At 35.0% G+C, this 19,721-nt stretch overlaps 1 protein-coding gene across 1 annotated transcript in view; it reads right to left on the bottom strand.

Moving 5' to 3' along the window:
- The window catches only part of DMD (dystrophin), a 1,845,074-nt gene that overhangs the window by 1,104,176 nt on the left and 721,177 nt on the right, over positions 1 to 19,721 (bottom strand). Inside the window, exon 36 of the mRNA XM_081807964.1 lies at positions 9,718 to 9,912. Within this exon, the coding sequence (XP_081664090.1) occupies positions 9,718 to 9,912 (195 nt within the window). The remainder of the gene's footprint in view (positions 1 to 9,717; positions 9,913 to 19,721) is intronic.

Raw genomic sequence — 19,721 nt, 5'->3', positions numbered from 1 at the left:
TTAGAAAAATAGGAAACCTATTTGGTAACACTTTGCCCATCTGATAAATGATCAATGCTGTTGATGTTAGGAGAACATGCAACAAACATCACAGTGTTTTAGATGGGAGATAGAAAAGCAAAACCACTGTTTCATATAATTGTTCTGAGCTAAACCTAAACACTTAAATTTAAGAACAACAAAACAAAACATGATATAGAAGGAGGACCCTAACATTCTACTTCATTTCTTTACCTTCTTGAAAGCCCCACAGAGATCCCTAATGATGAGAACATTCTATAATCTTTTGTCTAATGTTTGGCAAATTAAACTTGGAAATTGGTAGTAACTGGTATCCATTAATTATATGTAATTTACAATACAAAGTATTTGCTTTTTTTCTCTGAATGTTTAACAGTATGCATTAGGATTTAGAAATAAGCAGACTTGGATAAAAGTCATTGAATTAGACTGAACTATACACAATTGCCAATATTTGAACATTTTGATCTACATAATGTCAATTCATAAGGCTCAATTGAATGCTATTATAGTATTAACATGCTATGATTACCAACTTAAGCAGGAAAATGAATACAGACTAGCTTTTCTAAGTGGCAAAAGGAAAAAAAAAAACATATAATAACCAAAATAAATCTCAGAACCCAAAGAAAAAATAAAAACACTACTGATTAAAACATTCTTCAATTAGAACTACAACTTCAATGCTTTTAAGTAGTTAAAAAGTCAGAGTTCTGACATTTGAACAATGGATTTTAAATTACTGAAAACGAGTAGGGAAAAAATGAATTCAACATATTTCACTGGAAAACAAAACTCAAAACAAAACAAAACAACAAAACAAACTAAAAAATAGCATCCTATTCTTGATAAAAGCCATAGCGCATAGAAAATTGGAATGATCTCGATGTTTCACATCCTTAAGAGAAATCTAAAACAGTGAGTTATTTATTTAGCACCTAAAATTAATAGAAGAATGAAAATTTTATCCCCAAGTAAGTAATACTTAGCATTGGAAATATACTAAAGGAAAATGATTGAGAGTAAATAAGAGTCTCTAAAAGAAGTTTCTGTCAAAAACAAATGTTTTTTACCTACGTGCATTCTCTTTGACATTAAACTTTTTTTAACCTTTAGCCTATTTTCCAAATCTGGAAATAACTTTATGTATATTTTATCCTGTTGTCAACATTTTATTTAAAGTTTTCTACATACAAATATGCAATAGTATATGGTATACTACTTTTTAAAAGATCATTTGTTTAAGATTATTTACATGAAAATTTAATTTATAGTAATTTTTAAGATTTTGGATATGTGATGAAGTAATATGGGTTTTGCAAATTGTGACACTTATGTAATTACACATTTTTACAAGAATTTTTCCATATAATCCCACATGCTTTCACTTTACCTTCACAATCGTACTGCTGAAAAGGCTGGGACAGGTATTATCATTAATCTAATTTCAAAGTTAAAAATACTGAGACTTACGTGATTTGCTCAAGGACACAACCAGAAAGAGTCAGATTTGGCAACCAAATTTATGTCTTTTATGTTCAAATCCAGTGCTTTACCAACCTCTGTAGCCTACTGCCTGTCATAACCATATAATGCAAGCTCAGTGAATGCAAAATATTTCTAATATTTCAATTACTTGTGGATTTCCTGCCACACATTTTCATAAATGATTAGCTTAAAATTCAGTATGTACAAACCTAGGTAGAGTAAATGTCTCCATGATAGTATACATGCATAGATTGTTAGAACTCACCTATGTCTGGATGATTTAACTCAATGTGTAAAAATATAATGTACAAGAGGCTAATTTTGTTTCTCTTTTCAGGCCTGGTACTGATAGATTAACATTGCTCTGTCCTCTTTGATCATGGAATCCATAACTGGATTTACAAGACTACGGTTCATTCATTCAACAGATGCACGTTGAGTGCCTATTAAGTGCTTGGTACTATTCTAGGAGTCATAGATACAGTGGTGAACAACAAGAAAATACCGTTTTTTCTGCCTAGTGGTTGTGCATATGATCTTTGGTGGTCACCACAGGGAACAGGCCAGAAGGAGCCGCTGGCTCATTTGCAAAGCATCGCAAGTGGTGAAAACTGTATCTTTTGCTGGTGCTGACTCAGTATCACCATCTCAATCAATGTAGCACTGCAGTTAAATGGGTATACATACACTTAAATGCATGTGTACGTGTTTTTAGATTTATAAAACCCTGCACTATTGTTTCCACATTTTGGGAAGGGGAAAATAATAGCTTTAAGCAGTTTTAGCTAACAAAAATGGCCTGAGACCCTTTGTAACTTGGTTGACAGAAGAGCACACAACTTCCATTTCTAAGAAAAAAAGATTAGAGAAACCCATTAGTAGCTGTTGTGACAGCAGCCATTGGGGAGTAGATCTATCTTAAAATTGAAAAAGAGAAACTGGCGTACCAAAGACCCAAACTTCAGTTCATTTTCACTCTCTGGAATTTGTCTTTATCTGACAGATGAAGGCAACACCCTATATAAATCTAATTCGTATCCTCTTTATGTCCCATCTAGCTACCAGGCGCTACATTAATGACATATCAAATTGGGAAGAGTGTTCAATCAAAAGGCATTAAAGTACTTATTAATTAGATTTTTCTGAGCTTCTAAAGAAAAATTTTAAAGTTATTTTTAGTGGCTTTATGGTAAGTTGCCCTTTTGACTTTTTCTGCACGGTTTATGGTCCACAAGTGAAAAACACTTCGTAAATACAACTATATATTTTGGCCAAAACATTCTCCATAGGATGATGCATGGTCCTTGCATAAATAACAAATCAGTAACTATATATCATAGATCAAAAAACGACAATCTTAACTGGTCAAAGTACAGCCTGAATGAGTCATAAATAGAAGGAAAACATCCCCACACCTTAATTGCAACCTCAGAATTTCTACCAGCCTTATGAATTGTACGTTTTGATGTGAAAGTTTCTGACTTCAAGAATGTATAGGATGGGGATTATCAAAATAGTCTTGCTGAGAGAAATGAAGCAGGAGTGGGTTCTTAAAGTACGTTTTAGCAAAGATGGGAGTACTTTGCAGCAAGGAAGTCAAAGTAGGACAACTGCTGGGCCTGATGAAATACTTGCGGGGAAAAAAGAATGAATAATTTCCTATAAAAGAGACACATATATAAAATATAAAAGAAAACTGTACCAAAACACAGATAAATATGAACTGGGCATGGCTACAATGCAGTAAATATCTATAATCACTTCATCATTAGAGGAATGAAAAATTAAGTACTATAGAAATGACTTAAGTAGGATTTAAATCACAGTGAAAAGACTAATATTTGTAAAGTAATTCACAAATATAAATAGCAAATTGAACAAATAAATCCCCAATCATAAAAGCAGTGGAAGAAAGGAATTATATTTGTAACTGAATAAATGTGGTAGCTGAAAAACGTGATTTTCCTCAGAGAAATCACTAAATGATTACATTCCTCAAAATGTTATACGTAGTCCAAAAGATCAGTTTTTACAATGTGGTAATACATTAAATTTAAGTAGAAGTCAAAAAGCATTGATAATCTAATTTTGCTTTGACATTTTATACACTCCAATGATTACTTAATTTAGAATAAGTATTAATCCCTCTTGTTCGAATATTATTAAATTGGGGAAAAATCTAACCCTTTCTCTAGCATGCCCCTGTAGTACAAGGTGCACAGAAACATTTTTTTATATTCCTTCAAATATTTTATTCAGATTTGTACATGAGGTATCTTTTTCTGTTATTTGATTTCCCTAATACCAGACTAGAAAACCAGTTTGCTTGTGACATTAGCTTTGTCCTCACTCAAATGACTGGCATTATTCAATTTGTGCTTAAATGTGATAAAATAGATTCCAAAGGAGAAAGATCTTGATCAGGCTGATAAGATCTCATTGTCAGTCCTTTTGCCCCTCCTTCAAGGCACCAGGGACAAAGTGTAAATATCAATGAGAAGAAATCTTACATCCCTCAAGGAGTCCTCTGCCAAATTCACAGGATACCTAAATTCTCCTGAGCCCCAAATCTGCTAAGAATAGGTCTTCATACATCCATGCTCAAGTTTCTGTGTGGATACAGAAATGAATCTGCTATCTCCACTTGGAAAACATTACCAGAATCTGAAAATCTCTCCTTACCACCCTTGCCCAGGCCACCACTGTCTCTTCTCCAACTGCCCTCTTTGCTTTTACTCTTGATCCCCTACAGTTCTACTCTACTACTCAGTGTAATCCTTTTTTTTTTTTTAAAGATTTATTTATTTATTTGAGAGAGAGGTGAGTAGGGAGGGGCAGAGGCAAAGAGAGGGAGAGGGAGAAAATCTCAAGCAGACTCCCCGCTGAGCACAGAGCTTAATGTGGGGCTCAATCCCACAACCCTGAGATCATGACTTGAGCCAAAACCAAGAGCCGGATGCTCAACCGACTGAGCCACCCAGGCGCCCCTCGACCAATGTAATCCTTTTAAAATATAAATCAGATGATATCATTCATCTCCTCAAAAGCCTACAATGCTCCTATCTCACTCAGAGTGAAAAGGAGTCTTTACAATGGCCCACCAGGCCTTCCACAGTCTGGACCCCCATAGCCTCTTTGATCTGATGTCCTACCACCCTCCTCTGGCTTATTCTCCTCTAGCCACACTGGCTTTCCTACTGTTCACTGATCAAGTTAGGCACACTCCCAACATGTGGGCCTCTGCATTGACTATTTGCTATGTCCATACACTAAGGCTGAGTGCCAGGCTGACTCCCTTAGCCTCTTCAAATCTTTGTTCTAATGTCCACACTATTTAAAATTGCAATCCCACCTCTTGCCATTCCACCTACTCCTGCCCCTTCGGTAGTTTTATACCCCTTATCCAACTCTGTGTTTTCTTTTTATCTTTTTAAATATTAACTATCATATTTAAATATACTGATTATTTGTTTGTTTGCTTATATTCTGTCTCCCACTGCTATAATGAAAACTGTATGAGGGAGGGGCCCACTGATTTTGCTCACTGTTTTTTAAGCACTTAGTGATGCCAGGTACATAGTAAGAGCTTAATAAATATGTTTGAATAAATAAAACCTCACTCGTTAAATTAGCAGCCTGTACTTTTTTAAAAAGGATTTTATTTATTTATTTGAGAGAGAGAGAGAGAAATTTATTTATTTAAGAGGGCCTCTTAAAATAAATTATTGAGTAGGAGTAAGAGCAGAGGGGGAAGCAGGGGTAAGAGCAGAGGGAGAGCCACCCAGGCACCCCTCTAAGCAGCCTGTCCTAACAATTTCTTTTAGGTCTTGAGGGCCCTACACAAAAGCTGACCCAATCAAAGAAGACTGAATGACTTTGATTTATAGTCTTTGGCTTTTTAAGCTCACAGCAAGCTCTTTCCAGTGCTGCTGAGGTTGAACAGCTGCTTCTACTTCTGGATCCTATCTAAACTCTGCATTGGGCCCAAGTGTCCCGTCAACATCTGTGAGATTTGTTCATATGTCCACACTTCTTGTCACTCTCTTGCCTTCCAAAAATATAAAAAAAAAAATTATCTACTTCAGTCAGAGCATCTGTACAATCATCAGTTTAGATGAGAGAATCAAAATGATGCATGTCCGACTTCTTTCTTTCCTTCCTTTTCTTTCCCTCTTTCCTTCTTCCTTCTATCCTAATTCTGTCCTTCCTTCCTTCCTTTTATGGAATCTTCTCAAACTTTCATGGATTCATTGAGAATTAGGACCCAGAATATTTTTCCTATAAACTGGGCATGACACACCTCAGTGTTCTACTGTGTTTTGCCCAAAGCCACCTTTGCTATGCTCAACATAGTGCTGTAGAAAAAACTTTGTGAGAGGTGGTTTAGTATAGTGGTTTATAGCTCAGATCCTGGAGCTACTTTGCTTGGCTTCAAATCCTTGCTCCATCAATATTAGTTGTGTCAACTTTGTCAAGTTACTTTATAGTTCTTCAGTTTCTTCATCTTAAAATGTGGAAAATTAATTTAAATATTTCACAGAGTAGTGGTGAGGATTAAATTAGTTAATATAGGTAAGTTATTAAGAGTGCCTGACTGGGGCACCTGGGTGGCTCAGTCGGTTAAGCGTCTGCCTTCGGCTCAGGTCATGATCCCAGGGGCCTGGGATCGAGCCCCACATCGGGCTCCCTGCTCCGCGGGAAGCCTGCTTCTCCCTCTCCCACTCCCCCTGCTTGTGTTCCCTCTCTCGCTGCATCTCTCTCTGTCAAATAAATAAATAAAATATTAAAAAAAAAAGAGTGCCTGATCACTGAAAGAAAACGGATTTCTCATTATGGTGAAAGATAAGACCTAGTTGTCATCCTTATTCTAAGACATGCTCTTATTTTTGTCCTAAAAATTCACCTTTCTCAAGGCCAAGATCTAACTGAGCAACTAAGGAACTCCTTAGTGGAGAAGTAGCACAGTCACTGGGGAATTGCCCATCAAGTTGAAAGGAGTATTTGCCAAGATTTCTGCTAGCAAGTGCTGACTAAGTAGTGCATATGTCATTATTTCTTTCAAAATTATCATAGGTTGAATGCCTGAGAAGCAGATTGTAAGACTAGAATGTATACGCACGGGATTTACTTGGGAGTGATCCTAGGAAGCACCAGTAGGCAGTGGAGGGGGTAGGAGAGGAAGCCAGTTTACCACAGTACTATTGGGAAAGTTCCTACTGTGCACAGTGGGGTCTCAGTCCTGCTGGGGAACTTCCGGTCAAAGTGCAGAACATGTCTGAGAGTTACTGCAGCTGAAGATGTGGATGAGCAATGTCCTTTATCCACACAAAGCTACCTGTCATTGGTCGAGGTTTGTTGGAAGATGTGGGGAGGCAGAGCCTTAACTCTGACACGAGTTGAGAGAGCCCTAGGCAGAGTCCCAGGCACTTGCAATTGGCAGCTGCCAGTTAAAATGCAGGGAACCCTGAATGTGGAGGGGGTATGGCTGAGGCCCCAAGAATACTGCAGATACCAATACAACTGAAGCTATCAGTAAAATCAGGTATATTACGGCATTAGGATAAATCCTTTCCATTGGGCCTCTTAAAATAAATTATTGCTGCTTTCATGACAAGAGGTCAAATATTTAGACCTCTCAGGGGCAAAACTTTTGGAAACTTAAAAAGTTCGATGTTCATACCTCATTATTATTTTTATTGTCATAAGAACACTTAATACAATATGCACCCTCTGAACAAATTTTTAAGCATACGCTACATTACTGTTACCTATAGGCGCAACGTTGTCCAGAAGATCTCTAGAACTGATTGTTTTTGCACTTTATACCCACTGAATAGCAACTCCCCATTTCCCCCTGCCACCAGTCCCTGGCAATCACCATTCTACTCTCTTTTATGTTCATGCTTTCATATGGGACAGTTCAAAGCAAGATTGGATGATTTAACGTAGTGATTATATTTTAGCAAATTCTAAGACAATTGACATCTTTTGTTCTTAAAAATAATGATTGAAACTGTCAAAAATTTAAATTCTTTCAAAACTATTGTACTATCATTTGTGCAATGGATATTGTAACTTTTTACATATAAACAAACACAATCAATTGATTCACAATGCTAATACTGGTTTTAATATAAGAATAAATATTACTTATGTGTATTTCCTCATTCACTGCTAGTTTTGCCTTAGCTAATGTATTAGCTATTAGATGCAGATTTCCATATGTAAATAGGTGTTTTTCTGCTTTATTCTTCTCAAAATGATTAGGTAGCTTTCCAATTCAATAAATCTATGGAAATTATATGTGCTATATTAGCTATATTATGTTCAGAAAGTAATTATTTTAACTTATTACACATTGTGCTGTATTGTACTTTAAAGAAATATGTATGTTAAACCACAGCAATACCTACTACAGTTCTGTAATCTGATTCATGCAAATCTGCCAGGAATAAAATCAACCACAGTTTAATTTCAAACTTTCCCAACCAGCAGCTGTACAATTTATGCACTACTTTTCTATTTTTACTACTGGATAATGACAATGATGAATGCCTTTAAGAGAAAATACATATTCATTGGAAAGACTGAGATCAAAACTATCCCCCTTCAAAAGGCCCACAAAGGTAGGAAGCCCATTTGCGTGCTGCCAGAGATTTGTTGGTAGTGAGCTGGAATTATGCCCAAAACTGCATCTAATGAGGATTCAATAATCCAGTGAAATTAAACCTGCAATGATACCTTTTTACAAACCCCAGTAATCAATATGATCACAACTGGCATCAGCTATAATACTCTTAAAACATATCTGAAAGAACAAATGATTAGCTGAGTGTAGCCAGGGGCCCATCATTCTGAGTGTGACAGGTTAAGAGGTATGAAGACAAAGATATTCAACTGGCAACTTAGTAAGTTTAGGGTCACTGCTCTCCTGACCCATATGTCTGGGAACATGGAATGAAATGAATATTAGCTCATTAGCAGTGATTTACATGTTGAATGACAATGATGAGCTTATAAACTGTGCTGTCATGTGAAATTAGTTAATGTGAATAATGACAAGAACGCTGGCATGTCTCCTTTACCAAATGATCGGGTTTCTTTTCTTCACTGCATCCACCAGCAATCTGACTTTTATTTCGAAAAGAATAAGAAAGAGCACCATACTGAAATGGATGGAGTAGCTCCAGAGATCCATGCCTTTATTTTATTTTAGCATGTAATTTTATAGCTTACTTGATATAATGTAAGATAGTAAGTCACTCAAGATATTGCAGCTCTGATTTCCAAAACAAACAAACAGCTTTATCTATCTGTATACTTATGTAGACAAATGTGTGATATGGAATGAGCTCCCAAGAAATCATTTAGAGTATAAAATACTTTGGCTAATAGGTGCTGCTGAGAGCAAACTCATCTTCTGTCTATAATCTCACACTATTTGCATTGAAAAATACTGAGCTCTGGCTATACTATTTCATTTTGAGTGTAAAATGTATGATCACAAAAATTATCTTGAGACACATATTATTATGTATATTTTCTTGATGCTACATTCATCTATCTTCAGACACTTCCCTCTATAATTCAAAGACTATTTCCTCATCATGTTTTGTCTTAGTGTGGGATTCAGAAATGCAGTTGGTGATTTGAAAAACCCTGGATTTGGGTGGTAGCCTTTGCCTGGTAATTTTAAAGAAATATTTCATTGCTTTCTATTCAATTAGATTCCATGTATTCTAGTACTCATACTGGCACTAATTCAAAGTTGAATATGCATATTATAAGTAGAAAACATAAAGCTAAAATTGTATGCAATAGATACCATTTAAAATCTCATCTAATTCCTTCTTTTATGGGAGAAGAAAGGAAAGTAATGTATTAATTGCACATATACTGTTACTCTATCAAAGCATGCTTTTTGATTGATAAGTCCTTTCTGCCCTGAATCTATGTGAAACTATTACTTTTGTCTGTTGCCTCATTTTAGAAAGTCTCTCAACATTAAATATTATAAAATACCTCTTCTGGTTTATGTTTCTCTTTCAATCCCAGATTTCTAGAACTAACCATCCTGTAAAGTGTTTTAGGAATTCCACGTCTAAGTAAAAATACCTTCAGTGTGTACATTTAAGTCCATTGTTCTGGTACTGCAAATGATCAAGATGAATATCTTGTAAAAATCTAATAAAAGCGCTTTGCTTTTACCTTCAGCGACTCCTCTTGTTTAAAGAGATCTTCAAAATCTTTAGCGCAGAGGTCAGGAGCATTAAGAAGTTGTTCCACTTCTGATAGGGCTTGTGAGACATGAGTGATCTCAGTCAGGTAAGTAGAAGGCACATAAGAAATCTCCAAAGGCATATCTTCAGTCATCACCATCACCGACTCTTCATGGACAGTGTGCTGGTATGGGCATACAAAAGAACAACTCTTTTAGCTTCCTGATAATGAAAAGATCTCTACTGAGTTTATATAAGTTCCAGTTTATAGCTGACAGAGGGCTGAAAGTGAATAAAAAAGTGTACGATCATAAGTCTAGTAAAAAGATTATTATTTATACACCCTCTTTTCACAAAAAGTGTTAGAAGCATTGCATGTAAAAATAAGAGATACATACACATTAGTACCATGAGTGTAAGAATGGAAGACCAAGAGCCATAAGGTCACGAGAGGGATAGTTTTTTACAACTGGTTTTTAAAATGTAATTCTAAGCTCCCTGGAAAATTAGGTATGGGGTGGGATGGTGGGGGGGTCTACATTTGTGGTTTTCCTACCAAAGGAACCTCTCCTATACTTTTCTTCCCTAAACTAGATTGAGGTACAAAAGGGACAAAGTGGTTTTGGCTGGTATATACTTTTACATTCAGCACACTTCTCCAAATTGCAGACACCAGCTTTCCTCTTTAATGCTAGTTTCCTGTTAAGTCAAGCTGCTAATGAAAGTACTAGATGAGAAAGACCGAGGGTGGAATTCACATTTTAATAAGAACTCCAGAAGGCCCTAAGGTCTAAGGAAGCACTAGCCTCTCCTCCTCCATCTACACTTTCCTACCTACCTTTCAAGTACTATGATTGATGGACATTTGGAGCTTAGAGTCCTTTTCTATTTGGCCAATAGCGCCTCTTTCCTTGCTCCTTGTAAGAGCATGAAATAAATGCTATTTGGGACACAAATTCAGAAAGATAGATGACCTCTGCTTTCTTCTGTCTCTACTATAAGCAACAAAACTCTTGTAATTGAAATTAGTTTTCCAGTAACTTTGTTTTGAATTGATCAACTGCCATCTGCCTGTTGATGGGGTCAACTGAGGGTTTCAGTGGCAGTCTCTAGAGGAGTTCTGATGATCAGCATGCTAACACAGCCATTTATTACTGCACAAGTTTTAAGACAAGACTATCCCCATTTTTTCAACAATGTAATTAATTGGAGTTTAGGACCTCAAACTGAATCCATAAAGATGAGTAAAATTATAAGCTGCTCTATTTACACTTTCCTATTAATTTCTCAGGTCCAGGATTCTTATACTCAGTTCTTACATAATATAAAAATAATTGCAATCTAGATGGCTCATTTACCTATGACACTGCAAATTCACAGAATTACACAAATTAGCTTAAATGGCATAATTATACTTTTTACAAAGTTTGATGTTGTGTATATATCTTGACTAAATATATGGTACATATTCCTTCGTGATGAATAGAATGATAATCTACATGTGCTTCTAATTTTACATTTCAAATAATACTCGAATTTTGGGCTAGAGTTTAAAGAGGACAATCTACAGATTTAACCACATATTTTTAAATTCAAATTCTCAATCTCTTCATTTCAAATGAAACTTCCCACCAATTTAAAAGAAAACTAAATCAGCAGACATTTGAATGCGCATTAATTTCATACTAACTAGTAGAGTTAACACAAGTCAAGCAAATTCACTGTGACTTCCATGTATTCTACTACACTGGTGACTGTTCTTAAAAATTTCCAGGTTAATAAGTTATTTTTCTTATTTGCATCAGTTTCTTCAACTCCTGGGGGAAAGATATTTCTACCTTATCTGAAACAAGAATGTTCCTATACCATGTTTCAGTAATGGTGAATTTTTCTTTCTTTTTAATTATATAAATTTTATACCTCTAAATTTTTATAGAACAGTGGGTTTTGTTATTAGGGACAAAGTTGGGTAGAAGACAAGTAGAGGTTTATCTCTCTCATATATGTATATATGCATGTATATATGTGCATATGTATTTTTGTCTAACCAAGGGGGTTATTTTTAGAATAAGACATACCTTCAAAATATTTAAAAAACATCTGAGTTTCATTTAAAAACTCAGTGTGAGTTTCAAAAGGTTTTAATGTCTGTCCTCATCATTTTCTCTTTAAAGGTAAATAATTCTAAGTTCCTTACATTCTCTTTCTGTTTCTTTTTTGACATGTAGTTTCCTTGATCTTCATTATTTATACTTGAGATGCTCACAGCTATCTTAAGTTCACACTGATGACTGCCAAATATAATAATTATGGATTATAGATAGCAAGGGACTTAATTGAACAGTTAAATACAACAGAGGAAAAAGACATTAAAAATAAACTCACATTTGACTATTGCCTTGGACTTAACTTCCTGAAACACAATTTAAAACCCAATTTTCTAAATCTTTGGTGTTTGTGATTAATGGTATTTTGTTGTACATACGGGAATTTTATATAAAAATGCATGATTGACACTAATGTAACATTGTGTCAACTATACTCAAACAAAATTTTTCTTATAAAAAATCAGATTTATTTAAATAATAATTAATGCTAACCACACAGCTCTGAAGACTCGAGTGCTGTATCTCAACAAATAAGATTTGCACTGGCTGCAGGGCACCTGGGTGGCTCAGTCAGTAAAGCATCCAGCTCTTGATTTCTGTTCAGGTCATGATCTCATGGGTCATGGGATCGAGCCCCGAGTTGGGCTCTGCATTCAGTGTGGAGTCTGCTTAAAAGATTCTTTCCCTCGGGCGCCTGGGTGGCTCAGTTGGTTAAGTGACTGCCTTTGGCTCAGGTCATGATCCTGGAGTCCCGGGATCGAGTCCCGCATCGGGCTCCCTGCTCGGCAGGGAGTCTGCTTCTCCCTCTGACCCTCCCCCATCTCATGTGCTCTCTCTCTCTCATTCTCTCTCTCAAATAAATAAATAAAATCTTTAAAAAAAAAAAAAAAGATTCTTTCCCTCTGCCCTGCCTCTCAAATAAATAAATCTTAAAAAAGAAGATTTGCACTGGCTACAGTCCTCACCCAGGACTCTAAGAAAGTAAGCAGCACACTGGCTTCTCATTTGTTAAGCTTTTCACTACTTGACTAAATGTCTGTCATAGATTATTTTATTATATATTGATTCATGTCTTCTTTTCCACATAATAAATATTCATCATCACATCATAAGAAAACCTTTTCCACCCATATTTCCATGGAAATCTCTTTAAGGGAATGTTAGGTGGCATCTATTTAAATTCAGAATTTTTCAAATAATTGAAATTTTGTATCTGGTTCTAGAAACCCTTTTTGCTTTTTCTTTTCTTAAATGATGAAGCCATTACTGACCTGATTGCAATGCTCTTCAAAGAAGCATTAGCCACTGTACTGCACATAGGCCATGCTCTATTAACATGTACATTGCAATTATTTTCAAGACTATCATATACAAGCCTTAGAGCGACTGGTATCAATTCATGAAAATAAGTGGACTAACTATACCACAACCGATTTACTCCATGCTCACACATGGCAAGAAGACAATCTCCAGAATATTGAGAAATATTAAAACTGTTATGTTGATGAGAACAATCAAAGAAATAAAGACATAGTCTATCACTTTAAAAAAAGGTATGAGAAAAACATTGTAATCTTTGTTATCCTAAACTACTGATAAACAAGTAATTTTCTTTCTATTTTTTTCTTTTGTAAAAAAAAAAAAAGAAAAGTAAATTAGAATGCCTGTAATTCCTAAAATGCCTTCCAGTTACAATTATCTGTGAACACTGACTCAGCTGTATTTTGTAAATTAAATTGAAAAAGGTTAGTAACCACACATTGAAAATATTTAATGAAGACTGATCTACTGGAGGACTTAGTTCCTCCTATCAACTCATCATCATAGACAGGAGAAGTTAAGTGATGCATATCACCTGAAGAGAGAGAAAGCCAAGCAATGGTCCTCTGAACTTTTATGAGAAATACAAAAATTTCAGAATAATTCTTTGACACCATTGGGAAACTATCAACTCATTTTCTAGAAAATTTACTCATATATTTTGAGTATTCTCATTTAGTATAAAGTTGTAATAGATCCAATAAATTTTAATACAGAGAAATGTACCATAAGTTTCATATATAAGAAACAACTAAAAATTTAATCAACAGAGTCAGAAATTTAGAGATCTAGTTTACTATCTACTCCTTAAAATATATTACTGCTTTTGACAAAGTCATGCAGTTCTATAAAAAATAAACTATATCCAATGAATGACTTTCCATTTGGTTTAATAAAAATTTCACAGTTATTTAAAAATCAGTATAATTGGAAGCATCATGTTCATTTTTTCCTCTTTATGCATAATCCATGCACTCATATTCAGATTTTGCCTTTTCATCTGAATTTCATTAACTCTGCCTTGAATAATTATATCCTTCTGAATTCTGATGTGTACAAATCCTGTCTAACCTTTTGAAAATCAACTTGCTTTTGTTAATGTTCTTTACCACCTTATAGCATTATAGAAATTCATGCATCATTAGCAAGGAAGTGCTATAGCCATACTAATTCATTTTATTTCTCTCTGTTCATATTCACTTCTAACGATATATACCCAAAAGAATATACTATACTCATTTTCTGGAAATGAAAATCAAGAGATATGGAAGAAAGCCCCAAAGTACCTATTTTTATTAAAAAATGGAAAGCTCAATTCATGCTTAAAAGGATTATGATAGGATAAAACTATGATTTGTAACACCTCAGGTTGAAGTGAAAACAGTTTTGAGATTTTGAGCTATGTACATAGGCATAGGTATCACTCATAAAGTTTTTAATAAACTTTGGTTTCTCTGAAACTTCAGTTATCACATTCTTTTTATTACTTAAAATTTGTTTCTTGAAGGACCACAGAGCTGCTTTAGAGGCAATCCTGTTTTGAAACAAATGGCGCATTATATCTAAGTTTTTAAAACAAAATATTCTCCTGCATGATTTAAAGGACTTCTCTCTCCTCAATATAAGTTTCAAATGGATTGTGGTTACTGGCCCATTTATGAGTTATGAGGTCAAAGAAACTCAAAAAGAAAAAAAGAAAAATGCACTATATCCCATATTATTATGAAATAGTCCTTTAAAATATCTATATGTCTAATATAAATATGGTATATAGAAAATATGTCAACACATTCAAAGTCTAGCTCAAAAAAAAAAAAAAAACCTGGCATCTGGACAAAAAAATTGTAATACAATAATGTACCCATTTTTTTTTTACTCCATTAAAGTTAATAAAGACAAAGATGGGCTAAATCTTTAAAAGAAAACAAGATTATTTATTAATGATTAAAGTGACCCATGATATGGAAATCTGTTAACGTATATCTGATTATCTTTCCTCAAAAGGGCATTCTTTTCTTTTTACTCCATTAAAGTTAATAAAGACAAAGATGGGCTAAATCTTTAAAAGAGAACAAGATTATTTATTAATGATTAAAGTGACCCATGATATGGAAATCTGTTAATGTATATCTGATTATCTTTCCTCAAAAGGGCATTCTTAAATAGTGCAGATTATTTTAAAATAATAACACAATAGCATGTAAATCCCAAATATGATTACAGGATATTATGGGTTCTGATGGGTCATAAATGGCAAGCAACTGGAAAAGAATGTAGGTAGCTCCCTTTCCTAATCTCAAAAGTATTTGGAGAAAGACAATTAAGTTTCCTTCTCGGAATCATTACGGTAAGAAACACACTTGAGCTATTTTTATTTATTTCTCCTCGGTCATTTATATAAATTACAAGCTTAAAAAGGGAAGTCAAAAAATCAAGTTTGGCAAAAAATACTGCATTAATTCACAGACAGAAAAAAGGAATCAAATGATAAAGCATACAAAAAACAAGAATATGACACAGATGAGATATGTATGGGTTTAGTCTTTCCTGTTTACAGTTTTGGATACACATAAATGCCAAGGCAATCCTAGCACGCTGACAGTACTTAGCCTTCCTTGTGTTTAATTAAGTCACCGGGTACAAAGAGTCTAAATGAGTCCAAATGGATTGGTTATGATCTTACACAGACAAAAGAGCAATGAGAGAGCTTGCTCTTAGGTATTCCCACCTCCTTTATGCATCACCTAGAAAACTGTCTCTGTGAAACTCTGTAAGAAGAAAAGGAGATCAACCCTCAAATGATCATTAAGTAATTGATCAAGAAACTGTATTAAGCTTATAACTTACCTCCCTTTTATTCAAAAATAATAAGACACGGTAAATAATAAAGGAATCACTGTAAAATAGTGCAGAAAATCATCCTTTCTAGCCCTATTATTTATTTTCTAAAATCAAATTTTTGGTGCAGGGCAGGCTGTCAGTGAAGCGGCTATGCAGGTGAAGCTCGATTTGCCATTCTCTAAGTACGCCCTACTTCTAGAAGGCCAGGTATGTGTAGTGTCCTGTATAACGGGTCTGGCTGCTGGACTTGCTCATTGATCTGCCTCATGGTGATTCTTCTCTTCCACACCATCAAATCTACCTAGCTCCTCAGGGCCAAGCTAAATTACCATCTAATTAAACTGATAAACTAAATCTTGATAATGTGTTAACGGCTTATAGTGGTTTAAAGTGTTATCCTCCACAGGATAACATTTGCATTTTAATAAGGATTTTCAATAAATTAACATACATTAGTAACTTGGTAGAATTCTAGTCACTAAGTATGGCCTGTGAGAGAAGTGAAAGAAAAGGGTTTTGGTTCCCACTAAGGTAAGCACCAACATATATGGCCCACCTTGTAAGAAATCACGAGAAAAATAACATGATAACTTCATAGATAAGGTTATATATCCAATGTAAAATAAATGTACCAAAGACTCAAACATAGTTAGCATATATTTGTTGAATAAATGAATAAAGAAAGTACCAGCTTAAAAAGGCAATTTTTAAAAATCGATGTTTGACTAGAATTGCTGGGGTCTACAGTTGTAATATAATATCCAGTTTGGAATTCTCAGAATGCAAACAGGAATATTTTCTTCATTTCATAATGTAATCTTCATTGGTATAGATTTGAAAGTATTTCTGATTTAACCATGTCACATTTCTCCAATTCAGTGCACACCAGCTCATGCTGTCACACGTGCATGTCTTGGCTTTTCAGTTGTCTCTCTGTTATTAATGTAACTCATTATATGTGAACAAAAAAAGAAGCAATTATTTGGGATACTGTTATACAGATACTTTTAGGAGATGTTAATTTTAGCCTTATTCATGGAGGTCTACAATGCCTATTAGTAGATTATAGTGTCTGAGGAGGCTATCAGTCAAGAAATCTTTTTAATCCTAGCTAACTCTTCCCAAACTGTTCACATAAAATTTTCAATTTATATACCTAGTATATATTTTCTGATAGGAAGCTATTCTTTTTTTTTTTTTTTTTAAAGATTTTATTTATCCATTTGAGAGAGAGAGAATGAGAGAGAGCACACGAGGGGGGGAAGGGTCAGAGGGAGAAGCAGACTCCCCACCGAGCAGGGAGCCCGATGCGGGACTCGATCCAGGGACTCCAGGATCATGACCTGAGCCGAAGGCAGTCGCTCAACCAACTGAGCCACCCAGGTGCCCCGATAGGAAGCTATTCTGATATATAAGCTGGCAATACCTGGCACAGGAGTTTTTCATATGTTCACATGTGAAAATGAACACACATGTATATATACACATACATTTAGTTTAAATTGAAAATAAAATGAACACAAGAAAAATAACTTTGGAATTACTTTAAATTCTACAATTATATGTCAAACTACCATATTACTTAATTTCTATTGCCCTGTGGATCTTCCAGTTTGAGTGGATTTTGTAGAATAGACTTACAATATTAATTTCTATGTTACACTTCTCGATCCCAGGACTCCAGGATCATGACCTGAGCCGAAGGCAGTCACTTAACCAACTGAGCCACCCAGGCGCCCTCTATGTGAAAAATTTTAACACTAGTATTTATCAGAAAACAATTATAGCATATCTAGATTGACAGTTTTCCTCACAAAGGAGATTTTGACTGGTTACTAAATCCAATTTAAAATGCCAAAAGCTTAAAATTCAATAAGTATGTCATACTACATCTGATAGATTTTCTCAAACTGCTAATATATTTTGTTTTCATATATATAGCCCCTCAATCTCTAGGTAATCTCATCAACTCTGATGAAATTAATTAATAAAAGCACCTATGTGAAGTATATAAATTATATATGCAGGATTTATGTGTTGAAAGCTTACAAATTTATGCATATACAGGTAAGTGTGTGTGTACATACAAACAAAACACAAAAGTTAAGATGGTGAGAATATTACCTCATGCACACATGTTTTCTGCCTCCTTCACATGTGAGTAGACTCAGCCTCCGAAATAACCGTGACTAACTACTAGAAACTAGAAGAATACATGCATCAGAGATTCAGATTTTAGAAAAAGAGAGGAGAGAAATTGGTGGTCTTTGAATCTCTGGCACAGTCTGGGATGGAAACTATCAACCTGGTAATTTCCAGGTGTGTATGTGGGATGACTCGTGGGAGACAACTGATTTAACAAGATTCCTTTGACCCAGGAAGGAATCGGTACCTGCTGGTTTGCTTCATGCAGGAATTACAGGATGGTACGAAATAACCTAGGACAGCCTTAACCACCACTTCTTATTCATGAGATCAAGATGCTTTCCTACACATACTTTTTCTCGAAAGTTCTGGCTTGTTAAGCCTTTCTTCCCCAGAAACAAATACTCCCATTATTTTTTCGGTTCTCAATCAGCACTATATAATAGAACCCACAAACCTGACTTATATTTGTGCTAAAAATTTCACACCCTTTGACTTAAACACAAAGGACAGAACACAAGCCATTACAGTAGGTATAAGGGACTGAAAAAGGGAAACAAAGCTGAGGGTCCACACAAGCAATATACTAGAAGAAAGAGACAAGTGCTTTAATAAAAATTAAATGAGAAGCTTAAAAAGACAACACTAGAGCTCAGAAAAACCTGATACCTGGTTTTTGAAAATTCAATAGATGATTTGGAAAAGGGAATGGTCACTGCTAAAAATAAAATGTGGGCTCTGAATGATCAAAGGAACTACCCCACAACACAGAGAAAGACAGAATGAAAATGAAATCCTAAGTGGAAAGAGGAATGATAGAGGATGATAGAATCAGGACATATAATATGTAAAGAATACAAATATCAAAAGGAGGAAAGAACAGATGAAACAGAAAAAAATATTAAAGTAACTATAGTAAAGTAACTATTTTCCTGAGCTAAAAAATTATTGATCTGCTAAAGTTAAAAATGTTACCCAAGTACCAAGAAGGGTAAAAGAATAATTAAAGAAACATATTTAGAAATACATTAAATCATATCTTAGTGAAATTTTTGAACTCTGAGGGACAGGAGTTAAGGGCATCTTACAGAGTTTGAGACAAAGAGAACAGTTTAGATATAAAAATAATGAAATTTGGACTAGCATCGGATTGGCCACAATGGAAAGTAGGACATAGTGGAAGTTAGAAGGCAATGGAAACTAGAAGATAGTTGTCCATAACCTACAGAGAGTATTAAAAGAAAGAGATTCGAGAACGATGCTATTATCCAAGGAATCCATCCTCATGACTGTAAGAGAAAAGATCATTTTAAAAATACAAGTATTGGGGAGGAACAAGATGGCAGAGGAGTAGGCAACCTAAATTTTGTCTGGTCTCAGGAACTCAGCTGGACAGGGATCAAACCATTCTGAACACCTACAAACTCAACAGGAGATCAAAGAAAAGAAGAGCAACAACTCTCTCATCAGAAAAGCGACCACTTTCTGGAAGGTAGGACGTGCGGAGAAGTGAATCCGAGGCGATATTCGGGAGGATAGACGGCGGGGGAGGGGCCTCCGTGGGCCGCTTGTGGCAAGT

Source organism: Leptonychotes weddellii, chromosome X (genome assembly GCF_054177405.1).
Source record: "Leptonychotes weddellii isolate Sample4059 chromosome X, ASM5417740v2, whole genome shotgun sequence".
In the NCBI taxonomy this organism is placed as follows: Eukaryota; Metazoa; Chordata; class Mammalia; order Carnivora; family Phocidae; genus Leptonychotes; species Leptonychotes weddellii.
The sequence above is the reverse complement of the archived record's forward strand: the minus strand, read 5'-3'. Positions and strand labels throughout refer to the sequence as shown.